General features: G+C 35.9%; 1 protein-coding gene across 1 annotated transcript in view; it reads right to left on the bottom strand.

Annotated features, from left to right (window-relative positions):
• LOC104532647 (high affinity cAMP-specific 3',5'-cyclic phosphodiesterase 7A) overlaps positions 1–20,457 on the bottom strand; it is a 41,151-nt gene extending 20,694 nt beyond the window's left edge. The window contains exons 1-3 of the mRNA XM_010177902.2: positions 20,398–20,457; positions 14,507–14,567; positions 6,721–6,804 (exon numbers count right to left, since the gene is read on the bottom strand). Of these exons, the coding sequence (XP_010176204.1) occupies positions 6,721–6,804; positions 14,507–14,567; positions 20,398–20,457 (205 nt within the window). The remainder of the gene's footprint in view (positions 1–6,720; positions 6,805–14,506; positions 14,568–20,397) is intronic.
• Positions 20,458–20,590: the final 133 nt, after the last annotated feature.

Raw genomic sequence — 20,590 nt, 5'->3', positions numbered from 1 at the left:
CCCTAACAATTTACTGAATCATAACCCCAGCAATTCTGCAGTTGGGTACTTTTTTTTTTACCTTAATCAACCCATTGGGCAAGGCAAATCTGGAGCTCACAACAGCACAGAGTGAACTAACAAACCTCACTGAAGTAAAATATTTAGAGGAATATCATCAGAATACACATATATGCCTTAAAAAAAAAATGGGGGAGGGGGGTAGTGTGGGAAGGGGCCACCTTGTGAGAGTGAAAAGCTCCCCTGGCTCCAAGACCCCCTTCACCCCAGACTGAGCCAATGAGCACTAGAGAAACACTTCTGTGAATCCATATTTGTGAGGGGAAGAACTGTCCTGAAAAGAAGAAGGTGGAGGAGAGGCCCTTGACTGGAACAAAAGACAACCATCGGCCTAAACAAAGAGAGAGAGGGCTTCACTGCCAGGAGGAAGGAGGAGGAGGGGACGACAGAGAACCTCAGACACCCAGTTCAACTGAATGGAGTAGGAGAAGGCAAAGGAGGTCCCTGCAGCCCATGGAGGTTCAACAGCAGAGCAGATACCCACGTGTAGGCTATGGAGGACTCCATACTGGAGCAGAAAAGCTGAGCCTGAGGGCAAGTGTGACTGAGTTGAGACCCCAAGAGCTGCTCGATGACAGAGCAGGGAGGAGAAAGTGTGCTGGACCAGAGGCCCATCTGCAGCCCGTGGATGTCCCCATGCTGGAGCTGGGAGTTGAGCCTGAAGAGGTCCATGATTCCATGGGAAGCTCACATTGGAATATCTTGTTACTGGACTTTCATGCCAGGAAGAGTGGCAATGGTGAACTGACTGCAACCCCCATTCCCTGCCCCCTGTGCTGCTGGGAGGTGGGGAGGGTGGAAAAATCAAGAGCAAAGTAATTTGAGCCCAGGAAGAAGGGAGGGGTGGGAGGAAGGTGCTATAAGATGTGGTTGTAATGTCTACTCAGATGAGTGGCAACAAATTCATTCAATGGGCCCCCTTCATTAACTCCCATCCCATCTCACCAGGTGGGAGGGGGGTGAGTGCAGGACCTCATGGTCCTGCTGTGGGTTAAACCACCACACTCTGTTAATCAAGATACCAAACCTCTCAAAGAACAAGTACATGACATATAATGGTTCAACTCTTTTCCCATGAGAAGGATAATACATTCCAGACCATCACCAAATCTTTTTCTTGATGTCTTCCAAGAAAATATCGTTCTTTGGTGTTCAAGAAATCTTCAGTTCTACAGCAATGGAATGACAGAACCATTTTCAAAATAAGTTACTTGGAAAAGAAACATACTGGAGAGATTCAAAAGAAAAAAAACCCAAAACAACATACTAGAATGTGGTTGTGTCTTCTAAGGTCAAACTTACCTCAGCAATAAAACACTAAGTGAGCTGTAATCGTGCAAGACTCCAAAGCACACGTGCAGTTTTACAGAAACTCAAAAAGAATAAATTGTAGGTAAAACAACAATCTAGGATAGCAAAAGAAAGAAAAAGGAAAAAAAAAAAAGTCTTGTGTTTTCAACTGGAAGCTATTACCCTGAAATCTTCCTTAGTCAAGCTCACTTCAAGCAGACTTTTACACTTCAAGTTTATCTTCACTGTTTTCTTTCAGCCAAAGCCGTATTTAGGACACTTTCTGTAACTTCCCCTTGTGTGACTGCATTCACCACACTAAACCAAAGTCAAAATTTCTCTCACACTGAGGAAAACAATTTATTTGAATTAATTAGATGACAATTTTGGAATGCATCCTTTAGAGAAAGGCAGCTTTTACAGGAATCTCTTGGGTACAAGCTTTTCATTCCTCAGTGCTGGTATTTTCACAAGGAAACAAATACTTCATTCAACCTATGACCACACAGAAATCTTCTTGCATGACTTTATTCATTGTGAAATTCACCCTTCTTCACAGCAGACTCCTGAACAGGACAGATAATTACTTTTAACCAGATTCAGCTAGGTAATTCCTCTATTTTCTTGAAACAAAAAAGGACATTCAGCTTCATCTGGACTATGCTCATTTCATCTCAACTTTCAAATGGCATTGTCACAAGCACAATCAGGTGCTGTTACAAACAGACCCCAAATTGTTTAAGACAATCAACCAGGATTTTTCACTCTTCTTTGACTTCTGACCTCTCACCCAAGGGAAGTCTAGATTCACTGTCCAAGTTAAAGCTTTTCCAATGATTTGTGAGTGAAAAACTCGAAAGTTCAAAACAATATCACAAATAGGAGATGCGACATTTTTGCCAGATCTCAAAGTAGTATATAAAATGTTCAGTGAACTGAAATTTCCAAGTAACAGTCAAAGCTGTATAACAAATATAAACTCCGTAATTTCTTCATATGTTTGCGCTCTTAAGAAAGAGAAATAAGATTTTCAGAAACATACCAGTTAATTCAAAAAAACCCTTTCTTCTTTAAGATATTTTAATTCACAGATGTGACATATTTGGTTATCTATAAAACATAAAATTGATCCACACGTGTTGAAAACACCACCATCTTCCTATAGCAGTGTGCTCAGACTAGAGTGGCAGGAGGGAATTCTAAAAACTTCTTGACAAGATCTCATCTATTCTGGTGCAGATACAACAGGAAAAGCAAGAAAATAAAAAGTTTCCTCTCCACAAAATCAAAGCATTCAGTCTTTATCCAGTTCTTCCAGACTATATCCAATAACCTTTTCCTAAAAAGGAAGCTTGAAAGCATTAGTTTAAGTTGTATCTGCATAACACACTTCCCAATATTTTTGCTGTTATCTGAATTATTCACTTTAGCTTCACTTTATTCATTTTGGCTTCACTTCCTCACTATAACATACCGTACACATCACCAAGCACATTCACTGATTGGTTGTTTTTCGGGTTTTTTTCAGGTGAAACAGTGAGTGATTGGGGCACATTATATTTGCTTTTGTTTGTGCATGCTAAAAAAAAATCTTACAAATATAATCAAAGTTTCTTAAATGTATGCGTATATATACACACACACACAGACACGTGTATAAAAACAACAGACACTATTGACAACCTCTCAACAGAAGAAAATAAAACCTCAAATTTTATTGCTGGTTTGCTATTTCTGAAAAGGGAATATTTTAATACTGTCATTTACCAATTCTTCTACCAAATATTTTGTTTTGCATTAGCTTTTATCAACATACTCTGTCAATGCTGCAGACTGAATTACTATCTATGATGTCTTCAGCAATGTAAAATAAATTTTTAAAATTATCATGTTAACTGTAGACTATTTGTAAACTACCAGAGAGAAAGAGTGATTACAACCATTGCAATGACTTTTTCAATAACTTCCCTAAAAATTAAACAGTAGATACTGGGTTGTCAGACAGTAAACTGTCGAACTCCGTCCTTGTGACCTGAGGACTGAAAATCAGATCCAGTGTTCTGTATTCAACTTAATAAAATACTAAAGTGTACGCAATTTACTGTGCAGCTGTGAAATATGTACATCCACTGAACAAAACCAGACCATTATATTTAAGATAAAAATTTTCTTCTGAGGAAGAAAGTTGTGTGGCTGCTCTCTCCTCTCCAAAAATGGTGGCTTTTAGCTGCTAACTTGAGCTTATGCCCATGGTCCCACATAGACATCAGACCACAGTAACAGAAAAACTACTAATTGATGTCCCCATGTTAACCAACTACCAATCAATATGAAGAATACAATCCCGACTTTCCCCATTCATTGGGAAGCAGTCTTGTTGAAACAAAAATCTGTTTAATGAGCTGTTCTTCCTGGCTAGTTCCTGAGATCAGCTATAAAAATGTGACTTCTGAAATAATGAATAATACAGAGAGCAAATTAACACCCAACAAACTTAGTTTGATCATCAGTGAAATCCTGTATTTAATAATCCTCAGATATGACTTCCATATCACTATCTCTAGCAACAACAATAAAGACATTTTTCCAACAATCATTTAAAAATCAAATTTCCTAGAGAAAGATTACTGTTGAGAATACTTCTAGCCAATCTAGAAACTTGAATATTCATGCGCCAATTACAGAACTCTGGGATGAAGATGCAGACACTGAGCATATAATCCTCATGAAGAAAAAGAAGTGGTTTTAAGAACTAAATGCTAACAAACTTTACTTTGGTAACACTAGTTGAAGTTGCAAGTAAAAATAATGTTACAAAACAGAAGTTATAATAAAAAAACCCAACTCACAACAACAACAACAAAAGAGTAGCTTCCTGAAAATAGAGTAATGCATTTAAAATTCAGTACTCTTCAAACCTACCAATAAAATACTGTGTCAATAGCTTATTAATAAAATACTGGAAAAAGATAACTGGTCAGCAGATTATTAGCTGGACTTCCTGAAAGACATTCAACTTCTTCACAAAACATGGACAGAAAAAGAAATAATGCTAAACAACAAAAGTCAGCTAAACAAAATACAAAATAGCAATAATTCTTCAACACTGAGCATGTCAGCCAGTATTTAAGTCATCTGTGAAACAGGTAAGCAATGATCATTGCAAAATATTTAGAATCACTGAGTAAAGTTAGTGGATAGAAGAAGAAAGTCACAGCGAAACTTTACAAATACCATGAAGGAAGCATATCCATATGCATTACTGATGCTCAGTACACGGCTGTGGTGGCCGGGGGAAGCCAACATTCAGATGGTTTAGTCTGCTTCAGCTGCAGAAACTTTTCAGTTAAGTTTTTGCCCCAAGCAAAGAAGAGTCTGCTGCCTCCTCTCACGTGATGTCTACTGCTCATCTGGGTGAACATTTTTTCAGCTGTGTAGCTCTATGCGGCAAAATCCTTTTGGAGTTATGAGGGAAGGGTGGGGAGAATATCCTAAAAATGAGGTCAAATCTGATTCTCACAAGTTCTCTCTACCTGCAGTCTGATAGTATGATACTGAAATCCCTCTACTTAAAACAATTAAGGAAACACTGATCAGGACTCAATTAGCATTGCAGAGAAAAATTAAACACTTTCCTGATTAAAAAAAAAAAACCCAAAACAAAACAAAAAACCAGACCAAACAACCAAATATTTCCGTAAATTAAAAGATAATCTAGTGATATGGTGAGAGATTGGGCTGAATCCCTTACTGACTTTGAAAGAAACTCCACAAAGTAGAAGGAGTCTTAAGTTAAAGAGCAACAGTGCAACAGGAGAGAATCCTGAAGTGCAAAAAAATCTGACTATAATATAGCAACTCAGAAAACTGTCACAGCAGCTGACTCGAGAGGGGAGTTAAAGCCAAAGAATTTTTTGGGCCTCCTAGCAACATTCTTTGCTGTCATCAGACACCACAGTTGATGTTGCTAAAAGTTAGTGCCTTGTGCCTGAACAAGTAGGGGCAAGAAGAAAGGGTGTGAAAATCCTTTTCCTGATTAGTCATGTTCTGCCTCATGCACAATCATCAGGATGGAAAGAAACAGCATGATGAGTACCACAGAATACAGTTAATCTGACAACAGCAATAATATACATGACTGCCTTTTAACAGGTAGTTCTTTTAACATTTCTGTTAGTATTTTCCCATATCAGCATGAAATGGCAAATATATATATACACACACACAAAAATACACAGTTATGTAATTCATGCGTCACATACTGTTTCTACAGAGAATTTTTATTAGACTCAATAGAATTATTCAGGACTTGAGACAGAATTCTTATCCTCTTCATTGAAAAAAAAAATCAATATAGCATACTCTTCAAACTTTGTTTTCTCACCTATTTTATGATACTAACTTTAGAATGAAACTGAGCTTTAAGAGTTTTAAATTTAAATAGTGATCTACTTTAAAAAGAGTAACTTCAGTTAAGATCACAATATTAATTAGCACAGCTTCTGCCACTCATTTTTATTAATAAGGTAATTACAACAACCACACTTGTTACCATTAAATAGTTTTTCTAAATCTCTCAATTGCATTCAGAATACTTGGAATTGTGCTGATACAGTATCGATACTTTATAACATTTAATACATTAATATTCTTGGCATAATTTAATTAAGATTTAAATCCCCTGCTCTTTAGCTGCATATTGGTATGGTGGTTATTCAAGCTTTTATATTACAACAACTACTGATATATTTAGTTATAGCAATACAGATGTAGAGAAAAAAGTGAAATGATCAAAAAATACTCTTCTTGTAAAACTTCCGAGAAAAAAATGTTTCCTAAAAACACATAATCAAAAAAATGTAGTCTGCTGTTCTCTTATTAATTCTTTAATCTCATTTAAGATTTGTCTAGGTCCAAAAAAATTAATTCTTAGCTACATGTTTGAGTATATGTAATGTTAATTGATTAAGATCAGGTCAAGAATATTGACATCTGCTGTAATTCTCTTCAAACATCATCCTGGACCAGGTCCTTCTGCTGCTTTATAAAAGCAGGGAAGTATTCTTCTCAACTGATTGTGTCTGCCAAGTAAGAACTCGGCACATACATCAGCAGCTGTATATAAGATAGTCTTCATTTTCATAGGGATTCAATTCTAAATTCAATGAGTTTAAACTGTGTTTTTAAAAATGGAAATTTAGCAGTGAAGATTTTCCTCTTTTATTTTTTGTAATGAAGTAGCATAAAAGATTTTCCTAAGAAGTATAAAAAATAGTCTTGCTATATATGCTGATTATTTTTAGAGGCTCAGTAGTTAAAATTAATGGAAGCCTTTGTTTATTTGTCATTTATCTGCTTTTAAATACTTACAGTGAAAAATACGGAAATCAATGTATGGATGAGAACCTCTTCTCTCTGTTTCAAATCCTGCCCGACTTCTTACTCGCACATCTCCTAGAAACAGGGTCAAGAGTGAAATAAAAGTGTGGAAGAGTGGCAGAGATAAAATGCAAATGAACATAGCCTGGAGGGGTAAAGATTCATGTACTTAATGGAGGAGGGTTATTCAAACAATAGGCCTATTTCAATGCTTTTTGTTTTAAAGGTGAAATTCAAAACAAAGTTTGAAGACTTGTTAAACATGCAATCGCATGCTTTCTTGTCAAAATCCATCCTGCCTAAGCATACTTTGCCAGAAGCATGTGATAAGCATTCAGATGAAATAAGGAACAGCTTGCTACACCAGTATGGTAAAAATGCACCTTATTATGACAGGAAACAAGAACAGTAAAGGTTGATTTGTTCCTCAGTAACACACATAAAACGGTAACATTTTGTATAGTACAAAAAAGATTCAGCTTCTAAGAAATGGTAGCTTTTAGCAAATAAGCTAGTTACAATATGGTTTTATATTACATAATAGAATATTTTCTCACTAGCATTTACTTACTTGTGCTCAGCTGTTTGAATATTACACAAGAGCCTATTAAAATACCAAAACTCAGTATTAAAATTTTATCAAACTATTTTGCACTGCAAATAGCTTCAACCTGAATCCTTTAGCATGCTAGCTGATTTCTACTTATGCATTTTACCAACTGAAAGCTGATCAGTATTCTTCCGTTAGGTATTTGTATACATTAATGTAAGCAGCTCACGTGGATTAAAAGCCTTCACTTCAAATCCTTTAGCAATTACAAATTTGGGCAAACCTTTGAGGATCAAATGCAATAGTGTTTCCCTCCTCAAATCCTAACGAAAATGTGAAAGTTAAGATGTAAAAATGTTCTGGTTTCTAATTATGAAAATCCTTCAAGTATAATACTATCTCCTCAAACACGGCAATTTTCCTATGAATCTAAACTAAGTATTAAAAACAAGGAACTGACTGATTTTATAAAAACAAAATGAAAATATATCTATTTAATATCCAGCAATTGATAATATTTTAACATCTTAAGAGTGTTTTTTCCTTTTCTTCTCCAACCTGCTAATTTGTAATGCTGAAGCAGGCAACTTGTCAGAAAATAGCTAAAGATACTAACTAAAACTTCAGCAGTATACTTTTAATACTTAACAATCTTCCCAGAGATACATATCTATAAATACTGACATATCTATAGTGACACTCTTCACAGGAATGTTATCTTGTGAGACACTCTGGAAGGACCACAAAAAGATAAGTAGATCCAGGGCCCTCCAAATTATGAGTCTAAAGTTTACTTATCAGTAAAAACATACCAAATACATGTGGGTTTTCAGTTATTACTCCTTTTATTTTCTTGAAACTGAAAACCTCAACAGAGCTACAAACTAACCCAATTACTATCTGTAAATATTATTTTTTCAGACCACTGACAATATATTACTTATAAAGGTTTCAAGCATTCATCTGAGCAGAGTGCAAGAGGCTGTCTTGTTCCAGGCAATACAGAGGCAGCATATTGTAGAACCATTCTGTTAGGCACAAGCAACTGGTGAATTTTATTTACAAAATAAGTTAATAAAAAGGAAAAAGGAAGGAAATTTTGGAAAAGAGAATGTGTAATGCATTAGTAGCCATGTATGAAAATATCAGTTTAAACAGAGGAAAATGCAACTTTCATTACCTTTCACTCATATTTATCTGGGAAATCAGTCATAGCTACAGCTGTGTGAATGAATTCACCAGCTGAATTAAAAGAAAAATAAAAGAGTTTTCTTTAGTTAAGCTAATATTTTTACAGAAAAGGTTATATAACTTTTGTGAATTATATTTAGTTTTCAAGGCAGTCTTAACTTTGAAAATTTACCAACAATAACACGAATTAGCAAATAGCTTCAGTCAGTGTACAACTAGGTTTTGGTGAATGATTTACTTGTTCAAAGTGTCAAGAATAAGAAACATTCACAGAAAAATACCTGAAGACTAACATGGAGCTGTGCAAATAAAAAAACCCAAGCAGGTTCATCTGATAAATTATATCCAGGAAATTTCTCTGCTTTGTTCTTTTTTATTTACTAGTACCTAGTCTAACAGCATAGATAGAACAGCAGTATCCCCGTTACCCTTGACATGCCCGCAGTGTTGTGGATTTTGAGTAAGAAAACAAGAAAAACTGTCTACAAGTGAAATGCAGAAGTTGCTTTTAACAGGAATTATTAAAATGTGTATTTACAGGAATAGTTAGCCAAAAGAATAAGTGATACAGTAAAAATGCATATGGCAAACTATTAAAAAAGGCAACTGTAATAAGACGAAGGTAAAATGAGCTTATTTACTTGCACACATATGAAATGATAAATTCTCAGCAAGGAAAGCAAAATATTTTTTCATTAAATAGTTGTTAAACAAAATTCTCTCCTTGATCATGGTAGAAGCAGAGGATATTTTGTTAAGAATCATGATCTCAACAATGGATGGATTTTTTAAGAATACATTTGGATTTATTTTGGAAAAAGACATCACTTCTGCAGGACTGGAATTTATCACAGTAAATGAAGCATAAATTCTTATTGGGCCAAAATGAAGGCAGAAGGGCTGTCTCCATTATGATTGCACAGGACAACTGCATTTTTAAAGATTTCAGACAAAAAGTGTGCTTGGAAAAATCAGTACAAGTGGAATTTGAAGATACCATGCATCCACCTGAAGCTTCTACGCGTATAGAAGCACAGAAAGGAATAGCATTAAACTGGCTGCATATTAGCCCATGATGAAATGATGTGCTATTAGCACAGTGAGACACTAATCTCTACAGTGTATGTATACTTAGTCCCAAAACATCCAGAAATAGTAGACCATCGTTATGCATTCACTGTTCAGTTAATCTGACCTGCAAAGACTGATAGATCCCAAATGCACCCACTTCATTGTGCTTGCACACAACATAACACATTCCCATCAATTTCCTTGGGAAATCCCGCACAACTTTTTTGCAACCCTATAACTTGGAAATGATACTGAATGTAATTTAAAGAAGAAATTTAAATAAAATAATTAATTAAATAATTAATTCTTTAATAAATAATTAATTCTTTAATAAAATAATTAAAGAAGTAATTTAAAGAAACACAGGTAACAAACAAAAAAAAGAGGCACAAGACATTTCAGATTCAAGATCACTTTTATCAGACAAAAGGACACTATTAGATAATTCCTTCAAATAACAACAGGAGTCTAACCTCAGAGCCAATCATTATTATGGAAGCTGAAAGATAATTAAAATTAAACACCTAAAACAAATGAACTTATGAAAAAAATTCATTTAGGTCTTTTTAAAAAAATGCCAAAGTGGTTACAAAATCTTTTGAAAACATCAGATTGCACTGTTTGCTTATAGATAAAAAAATCTTGAAGGGGTAGAAGTGGTAGCAAGCTGACAGTTTTCCTCTTAAGTGTCTCTTCTTTAGCCACTCTGAAAAGACTCCTCTGTTTCCTTAGGGGGAACACATTAAAGTCCAGTATCTTAACGACAGTGGACTTCCAGGAACAATTTTTTTCCCTCTTTGGGAATTGCTGTGAATCCAAAGAATCAAGAGAAAGATTTAAAAAATGTGAAGCCTTCCTTTCAAAATCTGATTTTGTGCACAAACATGACAAAGCTGAGTGAGTATTTAACTAGAATTTTTTCCTAAATAGTTCTACATGACTAAGACTGCTTGCATTTTTAAGACAAAGGCCTTACAGGCTGAAACTCAGTTGAAGGCTGAATAAATAATAGAAGAAGGAATGCAAGAGGGAGGTTTGCAGCTACAACTGAGAACTGAAAAGGAATCAGGGCTGTAACAAAACTTACCTTGAGACAGAAAGCTTAGTTCCTACCCCCCTTTCAGATTTCTGCTCACACCACAAGGATAGCTCTGATACTTACGAGGCAGCTGAAATGCCATAGATGACAACCCTGCGCGTTAGGGTTACACAGCACATACTTTGTGCTACCCTAATATTCCAGTGTGGCACAGTAACAATGCAGCAGCTGCTTGGGGAGCTGAGGCCTTCTGGAGCAGGGGCAGAAATCCCAGAGATCACGAAGGACAGCTGGGAGCAGCAATTATGACAGCCACCTCAAGGCAAACTGCCCCAGTCAAAGTCATGAAGTTGTGAAGAGCTGGATTTCCAGAAAGAATTACTAGTTTCATAGATTAAAGTTCCTATTAGGTTTGTTGGAGAAACAGATGACAGGTCAGCCAAATATGCTGTAATTAAAGCAAAAGGAATACAACACAGCAACCACTACCAGACAAGAGTGTGCACCTGCATTACACAGTAGCTTGCCTCCACTGTTTCCTATTTGAAGTGACCAAGACCACTAAAGGAGGGTAAAATGCTCCAGTTACAGTTGAGAGGTGCGTGTTCATCGATACAAGCAGTCAGTGCTCCGCTCTTTCCACCCCATGCACAGCAGCAACTTTCAGGCAATATAAAACAAGAAAAAGAAACCAGAAAAGCAAAGAAGAGAAAAATCAAGAAGGTATCAAGATTGCAGAGAAGCACTTACAAGAAATTTTGAGAATTCCTTATAGTTGCTAAGAGAAGTAGCTGACTGAGGTGATGCAGATCTTTCAGCCCTTTTAAAGTCTTAAAAGAAAAATTCTACAATGCTGCATCTGTATCTATATTTTAAAATAGTAAATAAGCCACTTGGGAGTGGTTTAGAGTGTATTTTCGGAAGGGGGTATGACAGATGAGTCATTAGAGTCAACGCTGTTTGTTTATATCGACACTGATGAAGACAGTTAAGAGTCAGAAGTTTATTTTGTGTGTCCCTAAAATTTGATCCTTTAAATTGAACCTGGAAACACTGCCATACCCCAGGAATTTATATTTACTTGGTGCAAATTAATTTCTATCAGATTCCCACTGGAACAGCCTGAAAGCGTTAAAGGAAGCAACTCTACGGTCAGCATAACTAAACAGAAGCAGAGGGAGGTGTCCTAGATACCCTTTTTTTTTTTGGTCTGCTAAAATAAACATGTTATCGAGGTACAGTCTCCTAGTAGATATAGTCTGTTTGGAATAATAATCAACCAAGTAAAAGGCAAAACCTCTCATGACTGTGCCTTACTTCCCCTTAAGTTACAGCTCAGGATTCCTTACAGCTTACTCTGCTAAAGTGTACTACGATAAATAACAACAACAAAAAAACCTCCACAACCTACCCTGGCAATACTGTATGGAAAATGCAATACTTCACATTTCTTGCAAAAATTCTAATTGAATATATTCATTCTTTAATCTACTCCGACGTGAATGTTTCTACATACCGATGCATCCAACTGTTCAGCTTTCAGGCTGGTGTTTTTTACAGTCCATTTACAAATAAAACAGTAATAAAACAGTAATAGCTGCTAACTTGTACAGTATTGTGTACATAACATTCAGGAAAACAAAGAGATCGCTGAGAAAGTAATACAAATTTAACATACTCATTCAAATATCCAACGAGCAATTTTTTGTTTGATTGTTGGTACCCTCCTCCCCCAGCCAAAGTCAGAAGAGGTCAATCCTTTAAAAGACTTACTGCTTCTGAACAGCTAGCACCAGTGACCAGCAATCAATGCCAGCAAGAGTTATGCTATTCATAACAAGCACCAATCACATAGTCTAATAAATTAATTCCAATTAGAGAACAACTAAAAATCTAATTTACTTAACATCATGTTCTGAATATATTCCAATTCTGCCTATGAGAACAGTCAAAGAAAGGCTTCAAAACAAATTAGATTTTTCCCTCAGTTCAGGTGTATATACCAAGAACCACAGGACGTCATGCTTTGCTTTCCTCTAGATTTACTTGAGCATTATCACAAATCCTTCTGCAGAAACGATGGGCCTAACTACTTCATGGCACAGTTAAACTTCCGAAGCAGCAAAAGAAATCAGATTATTCTCCTCAGAAATTAAGAATTCTTTTCTTACAAGCTGAGTTTCTACCACTATCAAAATAATTTTAAAAGATATAAACACAAGAGATATACTTACAGTATTTTTAATTCAAGCATATCAGTTTATCTAAAATAAATTAATACATATTTCCCCTGTTAGGGAATTAAAAGTACTCAATTTATAGGATTTTGAAGCAGGAAAAAAATGTATTTTCGAATTATAGCACAAAATAAAATTAGTTTAAAAAAAAAGTATCACAAAATCAAGAAAACAAAACTATCTCAGGCCTAAATTTACTTGCCTATTCTTAGGACTAGAGCAGTAAAATCACATTCTAGTGTTCATCCTGGAAAGAGGATGATTAAAAATAGAAAAGTTATTTTATTTTTTGAAAATTAAACAAACATTTCCAACAATAACAAAAAACCATCAGCTTTTTCTATAAGCATTAAGTCAGTATCTCCTGTCTTTCTCTTAACAAATCTCCCAAGTAATTACATTCTTTCATCAAAAATCCTTCAGTAGAGAGTTAGTGCTATAGTATTAACAACTTCACAAACATAAAAAATAAAAACAATCAAAACCCCAAAATGCTAAGATGCTAAGTCAAAACTGGATTTATATATACATATACACACACATATGCATACATATGTGGTTATGACTATAAATTAATATACACACACATGTGTACACATGCATGTAGCTTACAACTTTGAATTCATAGAGAACAGCGTTATGAATTTCTGGGGACTTTAATACATAACAAGATACAACTAAATTGAAAAGACTCAGGGCATAAGAAGACATGTTCTGGCTGATCTAGTTGGAGCAGGTTAAGAATTCATAATCACTAGCTCTTGATCTTCTTCATTGAGCCGTGAGAGATATCATGCAAGCATTGATAGTCCATTTCAACACAAAATCATAGCTCAAGATGCCTTAATTAAGAGGCATAATTTTGCAGTGAAACAGACTTTGAGTACATGCACAGTCCCCTGCCATTTGCACCACCAGCAGCCTTCAGAAGAGGTGGGTGAAGAACTGAATCTGGCAGCCGGAGGTTTTCACCTTTCTCTTCTCCCTGACTGACCTCAGCTCCTTCTTCCATGCACTCACTACCACAGAGGGTCTCCCCCAGATGCTCACCCCTCCCAATACCATTCTTTCATTTTCATTGGCTTTATCCTTCATCTAGTTCCTACTCTGGAAATATCCTTCAGTAAGCTGACTAAAACTACTGACCCTGTCATGCATCTTTTCCCTTCTCAAGTCATCTTCTAGGATCAATGAAAGAAATATTTTTTTTAAATCGTATCATTATTTTATGAATACCTTGAGCATTTCATAGCCTCAGCATTGAAGTTTTTAAAAGTGTCTGGTAACTCTCACACACAAATGTCCTCTAAACTACAGTTTTAACCAGAAGGATACCATGCAGAGGTGATAAATTCCATCACAGAAATAAAGATCAATCATGAGTCACTTGGAAAACTAAACTTCTACCAAACTCGTTATATTAATTATAAGAACTTATTAATTTTTTTACTATAGGAGTAAAACCTCTGACACAATGGTTAACTCAGAAAAAAAGAAAAAAGGCAAATAACAAAAAACCCCCAAGTCAACACAAAAGAACCCAAACTTTTCTAAATAATCTAACAAGACTATTATCCAGGGAAAAGGGAATGATAAGTTTAAGAATTCAACACTCAAATACAGAAAAATAATTATTTTAAATCAATCACAAACATTACACTTTTTGCAATATAGAACTGGTATGCTTACCTAGCATACGAATGTACAACGCAGTCTGATCAGAGCTGTCATAGGAAATTGCTCCACGTCTCTGCAAAAAACAAAACCAAAAAGGTGTTTTATTCAAGTTAGAACTAAACCATTTTTAAATTGAAATAAAAATAAAGTAGCAATTGCCCATTTCCAATTCAAATCTAAATTAATTTTGGAAGTTCGAACATGCACCTTTCAAATATATATACTGATTTTGTTTTAGCAGGGGACAAAGGATAAAAGCCAACCCGGAGGCAAACACAATCACCTATTTTCTCCTCTGTGTAGCAGGAACATCACTACACCAGGGACACACATTAGCCTGAAAATGTGCAAGTTCAAAAGATGGGAATCATGTTAGAAAACAAGACAGAAACCAGACAGATGTCAGCTATTGAAAAGAATTCTGAAAGAAAGAAAGAATTCTGAAAGAAAGAAAGAATTCTGAAAGAAAGAAAGAAAGAAAGAAAGAAAGAAAGAAAGAAAGAAAGAAAGAAAGAAAGAAAGAAATTACTTTGAAGGGGAAAAAGGCAAAAATTGCTCATATGCATCTACCTACAGAACCAACTGAATGCACACAAAGGAAGACCAGAGCTTAATAGCCTCTACCAGCATGATTTGTACAATTGAAGTGCTAAGACCCCAAATCCAGAAGTTACACTTAATTGTTTTAGTATTTTCCATGTTAAAACTAAAAAGAAAGCCTTACACTTGAAGTCACAGAAGATTTTCCAAAGGTAAGCTTAATATTTAATTACAGAAATGACCAAAGATCTAGCTCCAAATGGGGTCCAATTATCGTAGCTGTTATAAAGACTACAAGGAGGAACTCCCTGTACAGCACTTTTATGTTGTCTTAGCTTTGGTTCTGTGTTTCCTTGGAAGATCATAAACCATGCAAATAATCCTTCCCTCAAAATATGTTTGTACAGCGTTTCTCACAGCAATGTGCCTGTCCTGATGGGAAAGTCAGCAAGCAATGCAACTCATCAGACAGAAAATGATGCTGATTTCCCACTAACATTTTTAAATTTCTTCATATAATCTACCTTTGTATTTCAGCAAATATCAGCTGAATATATTTTCAGTAGCCTGGAACATTTCATATCACTGACTAGGCACAATCAGTGATGTCACTTAGTGCTAACTTGCAATTTTCACCTGTCTATCACAGATTTCTGGAAATACCCAGTAGAGTTCTGCATTCTAATACAGGAGAAAGCAAAACACACATGCAGCTAGAAGAACCATGCCCAACTGGAACATTAGTTTCTGAGAAGGAAAACAATATGTAAAAATTTACTGAAAAATAAAATCTTTTGGTATGTTGATTCCAAAATATTATTTGCTAGGTAAAGTAGAACATCCACGTAGGATATCAAACACAAAGCACATTTTTAAAAACATAAACCAGTTGCTCATACAAACAAGGGATTTTGTTCTGCAAGGACTCTGAAAGATCTCGTAGGAGTCTTTGAACAACCAAATCCTTTAAAAATTATGTTTCAGAGTTTTGTTTCCAAAGGAAAAAGAGACAATTTATTGTGTAAAACTTACTAATAATACTTCAAAAGTAGCAGGACAATTTCAGCTAATCTTGCTAAAAGGGTAGAGGTCCTACAGATAAAATAGATATTAGCAAGTTCCACCAAGGGACAGATATAGGGTTGGTGATGAGTGGTCAGACCACGTATCTTTAGACCAGGCAAATAAGTGAGGTACAGATAGGTAGGAGCACTATGGTGGGCAGTCAGAGAGAGAGGAGGGAGCTAATGGTATAGAGGTTTTTAGCAGCTTGTGATAGATAAATTAAATAATATTACACTCCTCCAGCCACAGATTGCTTTGTGTCAGTTTACACGCCAAAGAGGAAATAGACTGTGTACCCCAGGTTGAGGTATTATCACCTATTTTCCCACTTCAAGTAATACTGTCGTCGTATTTGTTGTACTATCTCCTACACTACTCTAGAAAAAGGCAAAAAAAAAAAAAAAGTAATTTAATCTACCCTGCCTGTGGTTCTTTTAAGATACCTTCCCCAGATTCCACTTTTTACATCCAGCAAACGGAAAGATCAGATACAGTGCATCAGCTTTTACTGAGATGTGAACTGTCATGTGCAGCAAATTTCTAAGGAGAAAAGCAAACGAGTCTTGAAGAGCTAAAGTTTCTGTAAAGCACCCAAGAGTTCAAACAATTTAATCACCAGGATTCTATCCTTGTTGACCACCAAAAATGCCTCCTCCCTCATTGCTAATCAAAGGCCCGCTCTCTTTAGCCTACACCAAGACATCAAGACTATACTCACACTAAAAATTTATCTTATCTTCCACAGTTGAGATGAGCGTAGCACACACTGTATGTGCCTACAGAAGCCCTGGCTATAAAAACTTCATGGACAGAGCTTGACTTCTGGCACTTCAAAATATCATGTTATTGTTAATACTGATAATATTTTTAACTCATTTAGCATAAAATTTTATTTCTAGATCTCTGCCATCTCTTTAGTCTACCTGAAGGTTTGTACCTGTTAATAACGACAAAGCAGATGGAACTCCTTGACTCTCTGTACAAACCTCAAACAAAAAAGCATCATTCCAACAGAAAGAATTACTAGTGCTCAAACTGAAGACAATTCTCATGTGTTTAGGCAGGTTATGCTTTCAAGCACAAGAATGACCTTGGGGTCCAGTAGGAATGTATGCTGGACTCCAAGTGATTCAACAAATACCTCAAATGATTAGGTGAGGTTCTTAACCACTCCATTCCTTTCCAAACATGAGCACGGTGATCTGAACCGGGTGGGCTGCTCTGCTTCAGCAGTGAAGAGAGATGTCAGAAAGATAACTGGGAAGCGGAAGGATTGTTTACACTGGACTTCCACTTTGAACACCTGACCTTAAATTTCAAATTAGAATGTAATTTATTCTTCCAAAGGGTAATACAGTAAGAAAAGCTTTCATTTCTCCTCTCTTTTTTAACATCTTTATGGAAAGTGAATGGAAGAAGTTCAAAACTAAAGTCAAAGATCCATTAATCCTTTAAGAACAACAATGATACAAGGACTCCACCAAAATAGGCAAAGGAAGTATCTACCAGAAGACAGATTTAAGTCAAATATTTGAAAATCTTTTCACAAGATCATAGGAAGTTATTAAAGGTCATGCAACGGGAATGAGATGTCAAAATAGCACATAGATATATCTTCAAAGGGAAACCACTTCAGTGATGCTAGGGAGTACAGCATACCCATGTGACACTTGGAAACAGAGCACCTGCTGCTGTTTGTGCCAAACAAAAATGTTTCCATTGATCTATCAGTTCTATCACTAGGGCTTCCCAATCCAGTTCAGAGCAGCGCACCAGCATTACAGTTGGGCACTTCATTCCGGCACACGCCAGCTAGCCAGCTTTCAGAAACTGATGGAGCTGTCAGCCTTCAAAATTCAGTATCTCCCATCAGAATGAACTACCTATGCTTTTGGATGGAGTGCCCAACCCTCATTTCACAACTCAGTTGTTTATTCAGAAACTGGGAAAGAAGAGCCAGAGGACAGCAACACAGACAGTCAGGTATTTTTACCTACTTGGTTTTTCTGCCCAAGTTATTTGCCCAACAATCTCAGGATTGTTTTCAGAAAGAGAAACTGAGAACAAGTTTGGAGAAGTTGTTATATCATGCCAACCCTAATTCGCTGATTATGCTGCCTCAAATATACACACTTGGAAACAATTTAAGATTCTAAGAGAGTTTATCAACTAGAAGTTCCAAGAATGACAAACTAGTCAGAGTGGATTTCTCCAACTCTTACTGTATTTCAAAAGCGAGACTGTAATTTATCATAATTCTAAGAACAATTTCAGTAATTGGAAGTTCCACATCAACAGAAGATCCACAGTTTTCCACAAGATACCACCAAGATTTTGCTTACTAAAGACCTGGAAAATGTTCTTTTAAAGCACTTAAGTAACTGTTGTTGAACTTGGATAAGCCACTGCAAAACAGACCTACTACTTTTTTCTAAGTATTTCATTGGAGTTCAAAGCAGTATTTTGAAAGTTTATCAAACCAGTAGAAAGAAAATGTATTTAATTTCAGGAAGGCAATATTAATCAGCAGTAAAACATACACACTCCTTTCAAGTATCTGAATGTGACAATTTTACTACCTTCTTCCATATAAAGCTATTTCATATGATCATCTCCCAAGATGGATGGAAATCATTTACAAACTTCGCTATTGGCTGAGTGACAGTTATCAGCATTATTTATAACTACACCTAACAAGGTTTTTTCTCTCACACACCCTAGGTGTGTATCACATGGCATCCTAAGATTTACCCAAAGTTTTATCAAAAGAACATCTTCAAGATTTAACAAAAATATGCCAAAAAAAGAAGCTTGAAAACGTTCAGAAAAGAAAGCATAGTCAAAAAAGCATAAGTGACTGACTTAAGTGAGGACACAAACACACAGGGGAATTACCTTTAGAAACTAAATTAGAATGGCAGAAGGACTCAAAACCAGCAGCAGAAAAGGATAATTGGATGAACAATAGGGAAAAAAAATAATTATTAAAAGAAACAACCATTAGTATATTTAAAAACACAGCCATAAATAGCAGAGGTTTTTATGCTTACCTATATTATGTCAGCTACCTGCAATTCCTGTTTTTCCCACCTTAACAGAATCTTTGACCAAACTGAATTACAGATCTGCTTTTTATGTCAAGTTTCAGAAAACAGCAATTCAACAGTACACCAGTAAAATGCAGAAGGCGTACAAGGTAGCCTTTGGTACAAGAATCTGCCTTCGGTCACAAATGAACATCCATTAGGGTAACCTGGTCTTTTTCTTTATGTGACAAAAGTTATTACAAGTGTTAGCGACTAAGCTTGATTGTTTTTACTTTTAGTAAATTTAGAACTGTATTATTGGCAATAACTGAAGAGTATGGGCACAGGTACCTGGCAAAGCTTGTTTTCACAACAAATTCAAACTCATGTTTGTTCAGATTTGCTTGTTACTTGTACAAAAATATTTAAATTGTGTATTAATTTTTTTTTTTAAATCTATCTATATATAAATGCATGAACTTTGATATGTTTTCAGTTTCTCTCATTCTCTCCAATGATTCTGGCCCTTCTTCACAATCCGAAACTTAAATTTATTCCCTCTTTTGGAATTAATTCCAGGCTAAGCAACAAGCTATGCTCAGAAGAGCCTGGTCTCATCTCCAGGCACCAATCCCACCTACATTTACTACCACAATATACATTATGGGGAAGCTCCTTTAGAAGGAGAGAGTAGGAACTCCTGATTTTGTCTAACATCAGCACACATTTTTCCAAGCACAAGCATCTCAATGCTCTAGTGGAAAGGCTACAAAGCAAGCAAAGTAGCCGGTATTTCACCTCAGCAAACAAAACTGGTATTTCCACTCCTATAACTCTGAAATCAACAATACAAAAAGGATATCCTGCTCAGGAAGCAAAACACACTAATTTGTATTATTCTCACTATGTTTAAAATTGTTTTTCCTTATTTTCACAAAGCTTTTAAAACACTATAAAATTGAAGATCTGTTAGTAAATAAAGGAGGCAAGCAAATCCCTGCCATTCAGAAGCCATTTCAGATCCCTTTTCCCCATCTCCTAACTGGCACTGCTACAAACACACTCTTCCCACTTCAAGGCAGGCAGAAGTCAAAAGGTACAAAATCATGTATGAACACTTAAGAAACACAATCCAAAATAACGAATGAAGTGTTTCCAAAACAGATTAGATTTAAAAAAGAAAAATAAATACTCGTGAGGTTCTTAATGACTTGTTTTCTCTCGGGCTACTTATAAACCCAGTTAGTCAAAACAGACAATAAAATGGCCTACCTTAGAAGTAATCCATTTGATAAGGATCAGAGCTAAACACCAGATCAATGCAATTCCCATTGGATCACCCCAAAAACCCGAAGCATAATCTCCTCCCTAATCCCTGTCAGTGCTGAAAGCTGGGTGAGGGTTTGAGTACCTGAGAAGCAGCACACAGGGGGAAGGCAGGCAGGGGGAAGGCAGGCAGGCAGGC

This window comes from Antrostomus carolinensis, unplaced genomic scaffold (genome assembly GCF_000700745.2).
Source record: "Antrostomus carolinensis isolate BGI_N321 unplaced genomic scaffold, ASM70074v2 scaffold23991, whole genome shotgun sequence".
Taxonomy (NCBI): domain Eukaryota; kingdom Metazoa; phylum Chordata; class Aves; order Caprimulgiformes; family Caprimulgidae; genus Antrostomus; species Antrostomus carolinensis.
The sequence above is the reverse complement of the archived record's forward strand: the minus strand, read 5'-3'. Positions and strand labels throughout refer to the sequence as shown.